Genomic DNA, 18,879 nt, shown 5'->3' with positions numbered 1-18,879 from the left:
GACCAGCCCCCAAAAGCTATTTTCTCCGTAAAGGGTTGTGTTGGACTTGGCCCTTTTTGCAGGGTTTTCCCAGAACATTTTGCCTTCCTCTTTTATTTTGTGTGACTTGTTGTTAGTGGTGGTACGACTCTAGGCACTTTCCCACTGCTGATCAGTGCTAAAATACATATGCTCTCCCGGTAAATTGTTGTTGTGGATTGGTGATTCCATGATTGGCCTATCTGATTTACTAGTCAGTCCATAGTACAGTGCACTGTGTATGCCCATTTGATGCCTGTGTATGCCATCAAATGCTGCTAGTGGGCCTGCAGCAGTGATTGTGCCACCCACATAGGCAGCCTGTAAATGTAACTCAGTCCTGCCATTGTAGAGCCTGTGTGCAGTCTGGTACTGTCATGTTGACTTGACAAGTGCACCCACATGCCAGGCCCGAACCTTTTCTTTTCTTACATGTTAGTTTGCCCTAAGGAAGATCCAAGGAACCCCTGTGGGCAGAGTGCAGTGTATGTGAAAGGTAGGACATGCCCTTGTGTGTGTGGCATGTTGTGATAGTGAAATACAGCCAATTTAGTCTTTACTATTGCAAGGCTACCTGTTCCCATATGATAGAATGGTAGGAGAATAAAGTTTAGTATGCCTGAACTCAGAATGTTAAAATCCATCTTTTAGTGAGGGAGATTTTTACATTCTGTGTTTGAAAATACCACTTTTAGAAAGTAGGTATTTTCTTGCTTAGCCCTTCAGTGTGCCTCTGCTAGGATGTGTATTGACTGTCTGGCTTTGGAGTGACAGGGGCTGGGGATGTGCAATGGCTCCAGAGAGTCTGGATGAGTTAGCCCTAGGCTGAATAGGCCTGGTCTGCATTTGGAGTGGTGGGACGAGCAGCACCTGCACCTGAATAGGGCTGTGCCTGCCTTCTACAATGTGGTGTGTCCGGAGCCATGGCTCACACTGACAATGGAGGTTGTTGTGCACTTGCAAAGTGCTCCCCAAAACTAGTTTGGACTGGGCTCAGAGCCCTGGGCCAGGAGAAAACACAGAGATTTACTGTATAAAAAGAGAGACCCAGCCCCCAGACTTTTAGATTACTGCTGAACTAAGGAACCTGCTAGGAAGAAGAAACGGGAAAGTTAGAAGAGGAGTACTGCCCCTGTGCTGTGTGCAGTTTGGGTTGGCCTGCAGTGGTTGCTTATGTCCTGGCCAGGGAATGGACTGGACTGTGCTTTCATCATCCTGTTGTTAGCGTTTTCTCCAAGGGTTTGAAATAGAGCGTGCCTCCTGTTTGAAGTCTCAGGGATAGAAAAGACTTCAGAGATCACTTCTGGGAAATCAAGAGGAACCTTTGCCAGGGAAAAGAGCTGGAGAAACTGAGGAGGAATAATGCCCCTGTGCTATTTGCTGTCTGGGGGTGACCTGCAGTGGCTACTTTCTGCCAAGGAAAGGGAAAAGGACTTTGCTGTTTGCTGTGTCCCCTGCTTGAGGAAGATCTCCACAGGATTGAAACTGAACTTGCCTCCTGTTTTGAATTCTCAGGGACACAAAGACTTCACCTCCAGCTCCCCTGAACTTCCTTGCTGGGAGTTCTGACCTGATAAGAGGTTCCTGTTATTGTTTTCGACCTCAGGAGGTATGCAAGAAGCGCAACACATCTGCACCTGTTTCCGATGGATCGCTAAAGAAATCGTTGCAGCGATTGCCCGCAGCTCGAGAAATCGCCAGACGCTGCATCAAGTGCACCGATCTCCGAAGCCTGAGATCACCGTACCTATATTGACGCAAGCCCTGCTGTGCAGCTTCAAGTACCCACACATCGTTCTGGATCATCGCATCGCACCAAGTTGCCAAGTTTGTCACATCATTGGAGGACGCAGTATGAAACCGAGGCATCACATCCTCATGCAGTCAGAAACTGACGCATCACCCCCTCACCGTTAAGGAACCAATGCATCACCTCCCTCGGAGCAAGAAAGCAACGCATCACCATCCCTGACTATAAGGAACCAATGCATCACCTTCCCTGCGACCTTATTTGTTTGTGTGCGCTACACATCCAAGGTACTTTGTGTGAAAACTGTTGCATCTGCAATTTGCTTTGAACTATATCATTTGAAAGTAATATTTTTATTACTGTATTGTGATTTTTGTCGTTTGCTCTTGTTTGGTTTAGATAAAGATTACTTATTTTTCTAAACTGGTCTGGTGTCCATTTGTAGTGTTTTCACTGTATTACTGTATGTGTTCACAAATGCTTTATGCACTGCCTCTGAGATAAGCCTGTCTGCTCGTGCCAAGCTACCAAGGGGGTGAGCATGGGTTATTTCAGAAGTGCATCCCCCTTACCCTGAATAGAAGCAAGAGTTCCTATTTCAACAAAGATACCTACCTCTGCCAACTAGATATCCCCGTTTAGTGATAAACTAAAGTACAATTAAAATGCGTTTTGCTAATTTTGGAATGCGGAATTAGCAACAGTATTAATTCAACCACTGTTTTAAATATGTATTAAAAGTCCCACTCAATTGCGATGTTTGCTAAATATATAGGGAAAGTAACTTATAAAAAGTTGGACTTTGTGTCCTTGAAGCTCCAGTAGACTAATTAACATTAGCCTGTCAGTTGCTACATTCCTGGGTGCATAGTAAAGACGCAAAGTGATCATGGCATGGATCACTACTCTTCTGGCCTCTAAAAACAGGAGGGGAAGATATTTTGGAGTAGTACGTAGTAGCGCAAAGCACTGACCTACTACTGCTGAAATCTGACCCTTCATAGATAGGGTATTGTCCAGTTTTACCCAGTTTTATCCACTTCATCTTCAAGAAACCAACCACGCACCACCGCACCCAACAGCTGCCCCACCGCTGCTGGAGCAAAATTACCGAAGACCAACTGACCTCCACCCTTGCCCAGAACCCACCCACCGACCCAGACGCCGCCGCCCATAACCTCAGACAGTGGATCGACGACTTCGCCAACACTCTCGCCCCACTCAAGAAACCCTCCATCAACCACCACAGCAAGAAAACCGCCTGGTTCACCGAAGAACTCCAGACCTCCAAACGGACATGCCAGAAACTGGAGAAGAAGTGGCTCCACGACCGCACACCAGACAGCCACACAGCCCACAAGGACGCCATCCGCAGACATTACCACCTCCTTAGAACAGCCAAGAGATCCTCCTTCAAAACCCGCCTGGATAACAACGCACACAACAGCAAAGAGCTCTTCAACATAGTGAAGGAACTCTCCAACCCCAGCGCCAACACCAACGGCATCCCGCTCTCGCATCGCAAAATCGCTGACATCCACGACAGTCTCAACACCCCGTCCACCCCGACCACGACAGACCCCACCCCGAACGCCACCTGCACCAACCAGCTAACCTCCTGGGCCCACGTCAACGACGACGAGACACGCAAGGTCATGAACTCCATCCACTCAGGATCCCTGTCTGACCCCTGTCCTCACCATGTCTTCAACAAAGCAGACGCAACCATCGCCCCCAACTACGGAAGATCATCAACCTCTCCTTCGACACAGCAACATTCCCGGAAAGCTGGAAGTACGCCAAAATCAATTCCCTCCTCAAGAAGCCCAAGGCGGACCCCAAGGACCTCAAGAACTTCCGGCCCATCTCCCTGCTCCCCTTCCCGGTGAAGGTCATCGAGAAAATCGCCAACATCCAGCTGACCCGCCATCTCGAGGACAACGATTCAGAAAAGGGGGTGGTGATGAACAGAGTGTCTGAATTAAGCAGACCACTCTTACCCAGTCCAAAGATCAGGGCTTGATCCATCACCGTTATTTATCTCACTGCCCCATCCCAGCTCAGAACCTGGCTATATCTCGAGGACAACAACATCTTAGACCCATCCCAGTCCGGATTCAGATGAAACTATAGCACCGAGACAGCCCTCATCGCCGCCACAGACAACATCAGGAGCCAACTTGACAATGGCGAAACCTCAGCCCTCATCCTCCTGGACCTGTCAGCCGCCTTCGACACGGTCTGCCACTGCACACTAATAACACACCTCCAAGATGCTGCAATCCAGAAGAAGGCCCTGGACTATACCACGTCTTTCCTCTCTGGCAGAACCCAGAGAGTCCGCCTCCCACCCTTCCGATCCAAAGCCTCCGACATCATCTGTGGCGTACCCTCAGGGCTCATCCCTCAGCCCGACCCTGTTCAACGTCTACATGGCCCCGCTCGCACAAGTGGCCCACCAACATGACTTGAACATCATCTCCTACGCCGACGACAACCAGCTCATTCTCTCCCTCACCAAGGACCCGCACACCGCCAAAACCGGAATGAAGGCCGTCGCCGAGTGGATGAGGGGCAGCCGCCTGAAACTGAACTCGGAGAAGACAGAAGTCCTCATCCTCAGCCTCACACCTTCTGCCTGGGACGACTCCTGGTGGCCGACCACACTGGGAACAGCACAGACACCCACGGACCATGCACGCAACCTAGGATTCATCCTCGACTCCTCCCTCTCCATGTCAAAGCAGGTCAATGCTTTCTCCTCCTCATGTTACAACACCCTCCGCATGCTTCGCAGGATCTACAAGTGGATCCCAACCGAAACCAGAAGAACGGTGACCCAAGCCTTCGTCAGCAGCAGGCTGGACTACGGCAACGCACTCTATGCAGGAATTCCGACCAAACACCTACAACGGCTGCAACGCATCCAGAACGCCTCCGCCCGCCTGATCCTCAACATCCCTCGATGCAGCCGCATCACCTCCCACCTAAGAGACCTGCACTGGCTCCCCGTCAACAAGAGGATTACCTTCAAGCTCCTCACCCACATGCACAAAGCACTCCACAACACCGGACCAGCTTACCTGAACAACATACTCACCTTCTACACCCCTGCCCGCCTGCTCCGCTCCGCCAGCCTCCCCTCGCAGCAGTCTCCGCATCCAATGAGCAACATCCGGTGGCAGATCCTTCTCCTTACTCGCCGCCAAGACCTGGGACACCCTCCACACCCATCTGCGGCAGACCCAGGACCTGCTCACCTTCAGGAAGCTCCTCAAGACCTGGCTCTTTGAACAGTAGCAGCACCCTCTCCCCTCAGCGCCTTCGAGACTGATTGATTGATTTTTTAAATTGATGGTGTAAAGTGTAAACCTAAATATTTAATATGATTTGGACTCCGTTTAAATTGAGAAGCTTGAAATTATGAGCTAAAAGTATGTTTTTTTTAGCGGTAGTATTTCGCACTTATCATTATTTAATTTGCATCCGGAAATGAGTGAATAAGATTTCACCTCCGCTAAAAAAGCTGGAATTGATTCTTCCGGTTTGGACAAAAAAAGTAGAATATCATCAGCATAAGCTGCGAGCTTGACGTGAACATTTGGTGTTTGAAATCCATAAATGTTGGGGTTTTGACGTAATTTGGATAAAAAAGGCTCTAGGGCCAAGTAAAAAAGGAAAGGAGAAAAAGGACAGCCCTGGCATACCCCTCTTCCTAAGTCAAAAATGAGGAAATTAAGCCATTGGCAAAGATTGCTCCGCGAGGATTAGAATAGAGAAAAGATAATAAATGTATAAAATTGGGGCCAAATCCAAACCATTGAAGTGTATAAAATAAATATTGCCACTCAACTCTATCAAAAACCTTTTTGGCATCCAGTGCAGTGTTCCCAACAAGGCGCGCTCCCGCGCGCGCGCGCACTTGCCAGCCCCTGAGCGCGCACTCCCATTTGTGGAGCGCGCACATCCCGCGAGAGAATTCGCGCCACCGCTTTTAAAAAGCGCGCGGCGCGAAAAACAGGCATTTCGTGATTGCGGCGGTCGGCAGTGAGCGGCGGTGAAAGGCATCACTCGGGACTGGAGTGGAGGTAAGTGTTATGTGGCCCCTTGATTTCTTTTGTTACTGGACTCCCTTAGGTGGCACACACGGTTTCCTCGCTGTTCTTGCATAATGCGAGGCTGCGGGGGAGACTGTAGTGGAAATGCAGTTAAGTATCCATGTTAATCGCAGCCCCTTCACGAGCTGCGATTAACATGGATATTTAAAAAAAGCACTCAGTGTCCCCCGCAGCCGCACGTTACTAACAATACAATCCAGCAAGTTTAGAAACACTGCCTGTGTTTTTAGGCTAATTTGCCTTGTTTCTAAACTTCCTGTATTGTTTTGTTAGTAACGCGCGGCTGCGGGGGACATTGGCATCTGAATAAAACATGCTCTGAAAATAAAAATACCGTCGAGGTACATTGAAATGGGGTGTGATGGTTGATTGGGAGCGGGCTCAGCTGCGGATGGCTCATTACCGAACCCACACCTAACATAGCTGCCGAGGTTTCAGATTGATATGTGTGACATAATAATTTCGATGACATTCAAAAACTATGATTGACACTTTCTCGCGAGCAAAATAAAGTAATGAAGACAAGGGGAAAATATAAATATCAGAAATGGCACTCATTTGAGAATCAGTCATAACATCTCAAAACTGATTCAAAGCACCAGAAATGGAAGCCCTTGTAACCTGATAATGCAGTGCATCACGCTGGACTCCAGACCACTTCCTGTCCCACGTAGAACCTGGCGAGACTCCCAGGATGTAAGCGGTCCCACCATGGATCTGTTGTCAGCTGTCTAATGTTTTTACAGTCAACAGTCTCGGCGTGTGCCCTTCTCCCTTTCAGGCAGGCAGCACCAAGCATCGAGCAGCCCACATGTTAGGTCCCAGCCAGGCTGTATTATTTCATAAAAGACAACAGTTTAGCAGGCTCAATCCTAGTAATTAACAAGCAGCGCCAGATCACACCAGCCAGCAGACTTAATGCCGCTTTGGCTCGGTGATTAAAGTTAAGTAATTGGACCAGCGGGCACTACAGTGGCTCACCTCGACTCAAGTTAAAACAGTGAGCAGATAGTGTGTCCGCTCAGAATCGGAATCATGTTCATGACCGCGCGGCGTGCAAAAAAAAAAAACAGCACATTTTTATTAGGAAGTTTTTTTTCAAACGTATGACTTACTTCTTTGCAGCGAGGGCAATTTGGTACGGGCCTGTTGGACGGCCGCCACAACGCCCGAGGTTTTGCTGCACACTGGATGGTGTGCTCACTGGCTCTTTCCTGCAATTATTCCGTTATCGTCTGACTCGGGGATGAAACAACTCCTGCTGCAAGCGCGCTGCGGCCTTTCATCTAGCACCGGCCTACGCACTCTTTCTCAGTCAGACACTGTCACCTCTCAGCGGTAGCTGGAGCACGGTGGGGTGCTGGGCTCCACACTGCCCACTAACCATGGTCTGTGCTGGGGGTTGGGGCTGTCCGAGTCCGTTACTCGCATTGCGGCGGGGCTCAGCTTCATTAATAATAACTTTTAAAATATCACTCCGTGTTAAAAGCATTACTGCGTGCAGTCCTGCCCTCCCTCCAATAAAATTGCAGCCACCCGCTCGTGCCACCGCAGCAGGACATCCGCCACACCTATTAGTTTCTGCGCGGCCGGTGTCAGGAACTGTTACAATGTAGCTACTGCTGCTCAGTTAACCCCAAGAAGATGCTTGCTGGGAGCGCGCACACGCGATGGCATGCTGCCACTCAATCAGAGTTGAGGTGGTTTCAGTCTGTGAGGCATTAATAGCAGTCCTACCTTTCACAGATAGCCAAGAGGCAGGCCAGGCGCTATCCCTATAATGCCTGACTTCGCATTTCAGTGCGGTGATGCGGACCACCACACTGCAATGCGTTAGGATCACGCCTGATGCGTGATACTTGGCAGGGATGACCTAAGTGTTCATTAAAGCGAAGGAGCTGTGAGATTAACGAGGGCTTCTGCTCCAGGTACATCTGACGTCTTCCTGGGGAGGCCTCCGGCGATCACCGCAGCAGGTCCCTCATTTAGCTTTCAGGGCCAGATGCAACATTTACACGTCCCTGGCGCCATGCTTCTGATGTCTGAAGTTTAAGAGAGCAGCTCCCACCCAGCACAAGTCTACTACAACAGACAATTAGATACAGGAAAAAAATACTACATCCTAAAATGCAAATCTGACAGACGGTTAGTGAGGTAGGCAAGGGCATTTACACGCATGCCTAAGGGAAGAAAGTGCCCATATACCTCGATAGTTCGCTCATTACTCTTAGTAACCACTGCAACAGTCATAAACACACTTAAATTACGCAACTGCACTAAGAGAAAGTGAGGGGGGGGGAAGCAATCTTAGAAACCCTTAAGCCTGAATGGATTAGGTTGCCATCTTTTGAGACAACAGTTAACATTATTAGAAATCCTGAAGTGACTGAGTAATTATAATATAAAGAAAGGCCTACTGAATTTTGTGAGGCGTGTGAAATAAATAATGCCTTACGCAGAGAACAAATTGTCTGTAGTTCCTAGTGACCATATACTAACAATATAGCGAGGAAAGCCATGTTAATGAAGTACGAGGGATGGGCAGCACCGAGAAAGCCTCATGAATGGCTCTACTCGTGCTGCTACTGCCTCGGGGCAAAGATTGACCACAGGAATTAAGGACAGGGGGTGTGAAGGACTGTTGGTATAGGCAGCTGGTCTGGGTAGAGAAAGCCATAGCTGCCAAGGTTTTGGATTGCTATGTGTGACATGTTCAAAATTTCAGTGTAATTATGATTGACATTTCTCCACTCCTTCTGCATAGCTGCCAAGGTTTCAGATTGCTATATGTGACATTTTTATAATTTAAGTGTAGTTAAGAATAACATTTCAACAACTATGAGTGACACTTTCTTGTGCGCAAAATCAAGCAATGAAGAGGGAAAATGTATATGTTTATATATGTGTATGTGTATATATATATATATATATGTGTATATATATTTGTATCTATATATGTGTATGTGTATATATATATCTGTATATATATGTGTATGTGTGTATATATGTGTATGTGTGTATATATGTGTATGTGTATATATATGTCTATGTATATATATATATATATATGTGTATGTGTATATATATATATATATACAGAACCTCCTGGCCGCCTAGTGCTCGGCGGAGAGTCCTCAGGTGTAGACCTCTTTAAACTCCCTTCAAAAGTCACGGACCAGCACACAGAATCAAGGTGCAAGCAGTGCAAGGTTTTAATCTGCCATTATCAGACCGGTGTTTTCCATGACATGTTTCATTCCTCCAAGGAGCATGATCACATGGGATATATATATCAGAAATTACACCAATTTGAGCAAATGTGTGTGAATGGGACACGTCTCGGTTAAAACATTGACATGGCAAAAGGTAAACAAAATGCAGGAGAGTGGCTGGATTGTGTGGGGAGGTGCAGATAAGTTTAACCTAATGGATGCTAATAATGAAGCACAGGGGCATGTGCCTATTTGCCTAAAGTGGAATCCCAGGTAAGTATTTGGTCCTTTTTCCTAGTGGAGTATCTGGGCCAGTCCCATTCATTGTTTGTAACTATTAGAGCCTTTGCTAACCATTTTGTCTTCAATTGCAGGTTTTGCAGTCTGTAAGGTATTTTTATTTGAATGGTCAGGCGTGAGGACCCACAAAGACAAGGTAATTCTGTTTATGTTCCACGTTGCATTTGGGGGCTGCTTGGTAAATAGATTTACAATCTGCACCCCTTTTCTTTTACAGGTTTGTGAGACTGTGCTACAAATACAGTTGTACGGGCAGACGTGAGTACAGGCAGAACAAACAGGTAATTGTTTGGTAAACTGTGGTGCATCTTGTGCATTGTAGTATAACCACATACCTTATCCATGTTTTCTTCTGTTGTAGGTTTCACAGACAGTACCCCACACATTTGAACGGGCATACGTGCGAACAAGCAGAGCAGGTAATTGTTTGGTAGAGTTAAACTGTGGTGCATCTTGTACATTGTAATATAACAACATACCTTACCCATGTTTTCTTCTGTTGTAGGTTGCACAGACAGTACCCCACACATTTTACCGGGCATATGTGAGTACAAGCACAACAGGTAATTGTTTGGTAAACTGTGGTGCATCTTGTGCATTGTAGTATAACCGCATACCTTATCCATGTTTTCTTCTGTTGTAGGTTTCACAGACAGTACCCCACACATTTGAACGGGCATACGTGCGAACAAGCAGAGCAGGTAATTGTTTGGTAGAGTTAAACTGTGGTGCATTTTGTACATTGTAATATAACAACATACCTTACCCATGTTTTCTTCTGTTGTAGGTTTCACAGACAGTACCCCACACATTTGACCGGGCATACGTGAGTACAAGCACAACAGGTAATTGTTTGGTAAACTGTGGTGCATCTTGTGCATTGTAGTATAACCGCATACCTTATCCATGTTTTCTTCTGTTGTAGGTTTCACAGACAGTACCCCACACATTTGAACGGGCATACGTGAGAACAAGCAGAGTAGGTAATTGTTTGGTAGAGTCCCCCTATGGTGCACATGGTATATTTCTGTATTACAAATTCACAATGTGCTGTAACAATCTTTACTTCTATTGCAGGCTCTACGGACAGTGCTACATATAAGTTTGAAAGGACACTGCAGTGGACAGAAAAATCCAGGTAATTACACTCTACCTTTTGCCGACGATGCCTCAGTATTATGTGACCGATTGCAATCATGAGCATAGGCTTCAACTTTAACCATGTTCCTTTATTTTGCAGGCTAAACCCAGTTATTGCAAATATGTTCAAGCGCAAAGCTGTACCTTCTGCAGAGTGTGATGCTTCACCACAAAGGAAGAAATGTTGCCTTGTCTTCAAGGAAGAGTGGATGAAAGAAATTGTGGAGGCTGAGACACAGAAATCACGAAGCAAGGTTTGCGTGCAACTTGGGGAACTATTTCAATACAGTCCAGACGTGGGCCTAATTTGCAAAGCATGTGTAGAAGCCAAGATTATTGGGGACTTTTCCACAGGGAAGAAATGGAGTGATGGCTGGAAATTGGATTACCTGAAACGCCATCTAATTAGCAAAGTTCACGAGTCTGCCATGGTGATATTGAGAAACAGAAGTGCTGCTGCCAGGTTTGGTTTTGGAGTGCGGGCAATGCTGACAGAAAGTGCCACTGACAAAGCAAATAGGATGGAAGTCGTTGAACGACACAGATCCCTGCCTGAGGAGATAAAGATTCTCATCAACAATGTGTTGCTGGCTGTCAAGATGAATACTTCCATGTTATCTGTACTAGACATCCATGACCATCTAGCTTTGTATGTGAAGATACCAGACAGCTGGAGGAGCAAGAACTATGCCTTTGAGTTCCTTGAGGCCATCAATAGCGTGATACACAGTGAAGGTATGGCAGAACTTCGTAACGCTTTGTATCACACATTGATAATTGATGAGAGCACAGATATTTCTGTTACAAAAATGCTCATTTTGTACTTCAAGTACCGACCTGTAACCTCAACAGAGCACAAAACACAGTTTGGGGGCATAGTGAAGCTGACTAGCTGTAATGCTGAGGCTATCACTACTGCTGTGAAGGAATTCTACACTGCCAATGAACTGGACCTCATGAAAATAGTCATGTTCACATCCGATGGTGCGTCTGTGATGCTGGGTAAAAATAATGGTGTTGCTACTCGCCTTAAACAATCTATTCCCCATCTAGTTGAGCAGCATTGTGTCGCTCATCGAGAAGATTTGGGAGTTGATGATGCCTGGAAGAGGGTTCCAATGATTAAAGAGATGGAGACATTATTGAGGACTGTCTACACTGTGTTCTTCAGATCACCTGCAAAGAAGTCCAAGCTGGATGAAATGGCATTAGTCACTGACTGTGAAGTGGTCTCTTTTCGACCATTGAATGAAGTGCGGTGGCTTTCGAGGCATTTTGCAGTTGGAGCACTAATTCGAAATTACGAGGCTGTTCTTAAGTACTTTGAGCATGAGAAAGTTGAAGAGAATGATCCAGTTGCTAAATATTGTTACAAAAAGCTATCTGACTCAAACTACCATATTTCCCTTGCAGTACTTAATGACATTCTGAGTGAATTTGCATCATTGTGCAAAGTGTTTCAAAAAAGTTCTTTGACTACTGTCGAAGCTGTACAGTATGCAAGAGCAAAGATTGGCCAAATTAAGGAACAGTATTTGGGGGACACTGTCTTTTGGAGCAGCAATGTAAGAGAGATGATGGTGTTGTACAAGGAAAGGCAAGAATTTGACAGTGGGCCTATTCTGTCCTTTGTTTCCCTTCTTTGTGAGCACATGCAAAAAAGGTTCCCTGAGGACGAACTGAAAGAATGGGCAAGTTTTGAAATCCAGGCAATGTCAACACAATCACATTTTGATTTTGGGACTGAGAATATACAAAAACTTGTTGAAAAGTATAAAAATGTCTTGGTCCTGGGTGATTGTGAAACACCAGAAGATGTTGTTCGACAATACAGAGACTATAAATATGTGGTGGCAGAACATGTAAAGGGTGGGTTATTTACCACATTTCAAGACATGGTGAATTTCACTGTACGCAATGCTGCTCAATATAGTGTGGTGTCTCAGCTAGTTGATGTCTGCGCAACATTTCAAGCATCTAGTGCAGATTGTGAACGAGGATTCAGCCTCATGAATACTATAAGGAGCAAATTGAGGAATAGACTAGAGCAGAAGCATTTGGATATGCTGATGAGGACAAAGGCCGACCTCCTGAATGGGAAAGTTGACCTTGATAAAGTTTATCTGCACTGGAAAAATGGCAAGGATCGCCGTGAGAAGCAAGCCTGTCACCCATCTAGTGATGCCACTTGACTTGTCTGAACGTCCTTCTCACACAGTCCATCTTTGCGTGTATGTCTGAGTTTTACAAACTATCCCTGGCGGGATAGCCCAACATTACTCAGTAACTTTCACATAAAATTGTAAATGTTATGTAATTTTGTAACTTATTGTGTATATGTGATATTGTATAGGCTCTCAACATTTCCCCACCCAATGAACAGTGCTCCAGTTAAAAATATTTAGTAAAATCTTATGATGGTACCACCTTTTGGAGTCTTGTGCTTTTCTAAACCTTAAGTGTACTTGCCTGTGTAACCAATCAATGTCATGGCGTCGTTATCCAATATGCAAATCCCAATATGCAAAAGCTTAACGTGGAGCTGTTTGTGTGAAAATGCACCATCTTTTCACTTTTTTAAGCCAAGGTTTGGAGTGACATTTGGCGCTGCACGCGCACGTGGTCTGGTTCCTGGCGCACATAGCCATGATTGCAGCGCACAGAGACACTCCACTGCCGCACACAGAGGAAATAAATTAGAGGGAACATTGATCCAGTGCAATTGCCGCCAAAGGATGTTCAAGATGTGAAGATTTGGATAAAATATCAAAAAAGAACCTTGTATTGTCAGTAATAACTCGCCCTTTGACAAAGCCAGATTGTTCCTTATTTACTAACTATCGGAGGTAAGAGTCAGGACGTATAGCTAGTGCTTTAGAAAAAAATGTATCATCAATATTGACTAGCAAAATAGGTCTGTCGTTTTTACAATATTTAGAGTATTTACCTTCTTTAGGGATAAGACAGATGTGAGCTTCGGAGAATGATCCAGAAGAATTTATTTAGGCCCAACATTTTTGAATGTAGTTTGCGTATTAAAAGTGTAGAAAAATAGTTATAAATTCAATGGTAAAGCGATCCGGGGCAGGAGCTTTCTCTTTTTTGAGATTCTGAAGGGCTTTTAGAAGTTCATGTTGGGAGAGGTCCGACTCTAAGGGGGAAAGATCCAAAGGGGCTTGTTGAGGTTTTTGGATGTCAGAGAAGAAGTGCAATAGTAAGTGATCTGTAGATTGGGTTTCTGATGAGTATAAAGATTTGTAAAAGAGAGAGAATTTGTGTAAAATTTCAGCATCTTTAAATTTTAAGACTGAGCGCTCATCAAAGACAGATGAATGTTTAGTTTGTTTTGGCGAATCTTTAAGTAATTGGGTAACATTTTTCAAAAGTGTTGTCACTTGAGAATGCAGATGAGTAACAGTTTTAGTAGTTTCGCTAATTGAGGAAACACTTTGCTCCACTACGGTAAGTCTTGAGTCTAGTTGGGACTAGCTATCTGAATTTTTTTTAATTTAGAGTTGGTTTCTTCAACAAAGGGCTGAAGCGCTCCTATTTCCTGCAGCAAAAGTTCCATTGAGACAGGTGAGGCTGGTTTAGGTGGCGGAGGTGGGTCCTTTTTTAGGCATTTTACGTTGGACTTGCTAGGTAAGGCCTGAGCTGCATCCATTGTTGCATTAATGTCCTCTTCCAGAAGTAAGTCTGATCCTTCCAGCTTGTAAAATTCAGTAAAAAGTTTAGAATATTTGATGTAGGACTGTTTTTGCTTAGTGCATTGAGAAAAGAACCTTTCACTCTGCCCATTAATCCTGAGGTAAAATGAAGAAAAAAAAGCCCCAAGAGACACAATAACAGATGGTAGAGACTAGGTTTGAAAGCGAGCGTAAACAAATGAGGGTTAAATCTTGAGCAGGTTTCTGTTGACAGAATAGGTGCCTATGACAACAAGAGCCTTCAGGTTTGTGAAGTGAATAAGCCCTCAAAGTACCAAATCCAGGTATTCGCTGTGAAACTTCAGTTATAGGCTGGTAAAAAATTGTGGTAAAATGTAATTGTGGAGGTCACACAAAATGACGGTCATAACCACATCGCATCATACATTTTAGTAATGTGAGGAGAAACTGGTTTAGAGGACCGTGTGAGACAAAGTAAGCGTACTAAATATCCTAACAAGCTTAAAAAATTATGTTAGGAAGTGTTAGAACTGGGGCTCTCTAGTTGGCAGAGGTAGGTGCCACTGTCCAAATAGGGACCCTTGCTTCTAGTCATGGTAAGGAGGAAACACTCTTTAGATAACCTCTGCTCACCCCCTTGGTAGCTTGGCACAAGCAGTCAGGCTTATCAAAGGCAATGTGTAAAGTATTTGTACCAACACTCACAGTAACACAGTGAAAACACCACAAACTGACTCCAAAACAGTTTAGAAAAATAAAGGTATTTAGTCTAAACTACACAAGACCAAAAACGACAAAAATCCAACATACACAGTTCAAGAATATGGTTGCAAAAGAGTTCTTAAAGTTGCGATAAATATAATCGACAGTTGGGGGAAAAGTTCACAGTTGCGTCACATTTTGCCAACAGTACCTTTTAAATGCAACAAAGATCCAAAGCAGAAGCTGGTGCGGTTGAAAACAAGCGATGCGCTGCTCCTGAGACCATGGGGAGGCGTTGGCGACAGCCCCGCTGCAGCAGCGGGTGTGTTGCAATGAATCCAGTCTGTATGAGGAGGAAGGCGATGACTTGTATGGATTCCGGTGCGTAGGTTCCGTAGGAAGTTTTTCCTCGCAAAGGCATGATGCGATGATCTGTAGGGGCTGTGACGATCTCCGGGGCGATGATGCTCGATCCAGCGGCGATCTTCCTCTCACAGCTCCTCGATACGATGGCTCTGCGACGATGTTCGCAGCGATGGGATGCGGTCTGCAAGCAAGCGGTGCGGTGATCTCACCCAGCGATGACAGGCTCTGCGACGATGCTCGCAGCGATGGTAAACTTCCTGCAAACGAAGGATGCGATGTCTCCGTCAGCAGCAACAGGCGCTGTGACGATCTCGGCCTTCGTAGCGGCGGGAATTTCCTCGCACTGTCGGGGATGTGCTCCGCAAGAAAGCGATGCGATAACTTTTCTGTAGCAAAGTCTCTCAAATCTTGGTTTCCAGCTTCCCAACACAATAACTACTTCCAGAGGCACCACAACTGGCCCAAGCACTCTAGGAAGGACAGAGCTCTCACAGCAGAGCTCAGGGAAGCTGGGGATGAAGTCCTTTTGTTCCTGGGACTTCAAAACAGGGAGCCAGCTCATAACAGGCCCTTGGAGCCTGCAACAACAAAGTCCTTCCCCTCTCCTAGGCAGCAAAGCAACTGCAGGTCAGTCCAGCATCACACAGCAGGGCAGTCCTTCTTCTTCAGTCTTCCAGCTTTCTCCTTGGCAGAGGTTCCTTCTTGTTTTCAGGGTGATCTAATTTTCTGTAGTCAGGGGTCCTGTACTTATACCCCTAAAAGTTTTTGATCCCTTAGTGCAGGAGGGCTCTGAGCCCGGTCTGAACCAGTTCTGGGTGTTCCTTGAGCACTTTGTTTTCCTGGCCTCTCCTTTCCTTTCAGGGAGAGGGGCAGGGTCATCAGCCGCCCAGCAGGAGTTGGAGCCAGCATTGTCGAAGGCAGGCACAGCCCTATTCAGGCCCAGGTGCTATCCCCTCCCACCACTCAAGATGCCGATGCAGTCATTCAGCCTAGGGCTGACTCAGCCAGCCTCCTGAGGGCTCCCAGCCCCTGTCACTCTCAAACCAGACAGCCAATTCACAAACAGGCCAAGGCACACAGAAGGGTCAGACAAGAGAACAGCTACTTTCTAAAAGTGATGTTCTCAAACACAGGATTTAAAAACAACCTTTCCTAAAAGATGTGTTATTAAATTCTGAGTTCAGGGATACCAGACTTTTATGTCCTATCTTGCTCCTATGGGTAAATATGCTCGTAGCCACTGTAGCCAGCATCCCCCATGATAGCCTATGGGGCAAGATAGCCCTACAGTAGTGAAAAACGAAAATGGTTGTAGTTCAATACCAGAGCATGTCACCTGCACAAGTACATGCTCTACCTTTCACATACACTGCACCCTGCCCAAAGGGGTACCTTGGCCTTCCATAGGGGTAACAAATGAGTACAGAAAGGAAAGGGTTAGGCCTGGCCAGTGGGGACACTGACCAGGAGGACATGGCAGTACACAGACTGCACACAGACACTGCGGTGGTAGACCTGAGACACCATTTTAGGGCTACTCATGTGGGTGGCACAATCAGTGCTGCAGGCCCACTAGTAGCATTTGTTATCACGAGCCCTGGCACACTCAGTGCACTAGGGACTTCTTGCTGACACAAATATGCCAATCATGGATAACCAATCTCAATAACAATTTATACAGGGAGCACTTGCACTTAGACACTGAACAGCAGTGGCAAAGTGCCCAAAGCATCTCAACCAGCAAAAACGAAATCCAGCACAGCATCAAAAATACAGGAGGTAGAAGCAAAAAGATAGGGGGAAACCACGCCTAAGATGCCAGGTCTAACAGGAAGCATTTGGAGTATTAATTCATGTTATTGCAGTCTTGAAAATCAATTTGCAGCTATTTGCAAAAAACAAAATGGTGGCAGCGATGTTATTGCGCCTACTGAAGAGCAAAGAATTATAATTCCACGCATACCCCGGCGATATTATGAAGCGTAATTAAGCCCATCGTGTTCCGCAAATGTTCCGACATTTAATCATCCATTTTCCTCCGCCGTCAAAAGTAAGGATACACAGGACCTTCGCTCCAGTCCGAGGAGCCTCAGCAGAAAGCCGCCATGTCCAGCGCGCGCCAAGCCATGCCCCCTCATCAGATAGAGCTCATGTGTTGAAACAAAAAGGTAACTGAAGATACCCTCGCAAACACATTGGCCCAAGAGAACCCTAGTCTGCTGAGTGTCCATTTCACAATTACACTACAAGTCCAAGAAGAAGCTGTAGTTTTTGGAACAGAGCAACTGGATTCTAAGTAGCGCTAGATGAACCTGTTTCAGACCGGGATGCGCAGACTCCTACACATACACGTCAATATTTGAGCGCAACAAACATGAATTTTCGAAGGCAGCCGAAGCTTGCCTTTTTACCTTTTGCTAACTCAACAACAACTTGCTTTTTCTGCACTCCAGAGAGATACCTGTATTGTTGCCTTAGAATATAGGTCTTCAAACTGAGAGGAGATCCCCCCTGGGGGTCAGTGACTGCATTCCCAGAGAGCACAAATGGTCTGCATTTCCTGGTTTCCAGGCTCCTTCATTTATATGCAGTGAAGTGTTATAAAACAGTGTGGGACTGTCATAATATTGCCGCAGGGGTAGGGCCAGTGAGAGTGGAGACAAAGTAAAAGAGATGGCTAAAAAGAACAAAATATTCTACATTTTGCTGTTGTATTCACCTCCAGTTAATTGCACATGAAATAAGAGGCAGACACCTTGCATGAAAAATATGTGCAAATTTAACTAATGTATGGGAAATGTACTCTTTATGAACACTCATTTGGTTATCAAGAACACTACTGTGTGTGTGTGTGTGACCAGACAGACAGATATACATTCTGATTTGGTGCAGTGAGGAGTAGTGACTTGTTTATTTATAGTGCTATGAGGTTCGAGCCTATGACAGAAAGAACTGTGAATGTCATTATTTTAAAATTGTATTACACAGTATAAAGAAGTCTGCCACAAATGGCAGTTTTTAAGCTAAAACAAATGCTTTAAAAATATAAATTTTTGTAATAAGTAGTCAGACCATAGATAGTGCAAGCATTTTTTAAGTTTCCATTCAAAGGACATGCTAGAGAAGTCCGCTAATACCACCTTTATACTACCTCTAAAAAATAATAAATATTTCTCACCATGAAGCTTCCAGGGACTCCATCAATTAAAGTTTATACTGGTTCAAAGCAGCCTTTATATTGGGTGATTAACCAATTGCACACATTTCCATTCCTTTCAGGTAGTAGGCACCTTGGTGAAAAGGCATGTTTCTTTGCTAGCTCTCTATCCATCTTTCTGCTTCACATCACAGAAGACCCTCTAATCTGCCTACTAGGAAAAGGAGAGTGTGGTCCATTTTTCTTGCTAGCATTAGGACCCATGCTGCACACAGAACTGAGGTACCAGAAAGTCTGTTTTGGGCATCAGGCCCAGGTTCACTAGACTCTAGGAATGGACAGAGTAGAGCAAGCGTTAACATTGGAGCTACAGCTGCAGAATGAGGGCTGTTTTACTAGCCTTCATTTCTTGCATTAGGGGATCAGGGAATACTTGCTCTGCCTTCTT

General features: G+C 45.5%; 2 protein-coding genes across 2 annotated transcripts in view; one reads left to right on the top strand and one right to left on the bottom strand.

Moving 5' to 3' along the window:
- Positions 1–18,879, bottom strand: part of DAB1 (DAB adaptor protein 1) — a 964,054-nt gene that overhangs the window by 844,974 nt on the left and 100,201 nt on the right. The gene's annotated exons all lie outside the window — the stretch shown is intronic.
- LOC144807789 (zinc finger protein 862-like) lies at positions 10,661–12,730 on the top strand. Its single transcript, XM_078673436.1, has one exon. It carries the CDS (start codon positions 10,661–10,663, stop codon positions 12,728–12,730), a length of 2,070 nt encoding a protein of 689 aa, XP_078529562.1.

This window comes from Lissotriton helveticus, chromosome 1_2, assembly GCF_964261635.1.
Source record: "Lissotriton helveticus chromosome 1_2, aLisHel1.1, whole genome shotgun sequence".
Lineage (NCBI taxonomy): Eukaryota > Metazoa > Chordata > Amphibia > Caudata > Salamandridae > Lissotriton > Lissotriton helveticus.
This window is presented reverse-complemented; position numbering and strand designations above follow the sequence as displayed.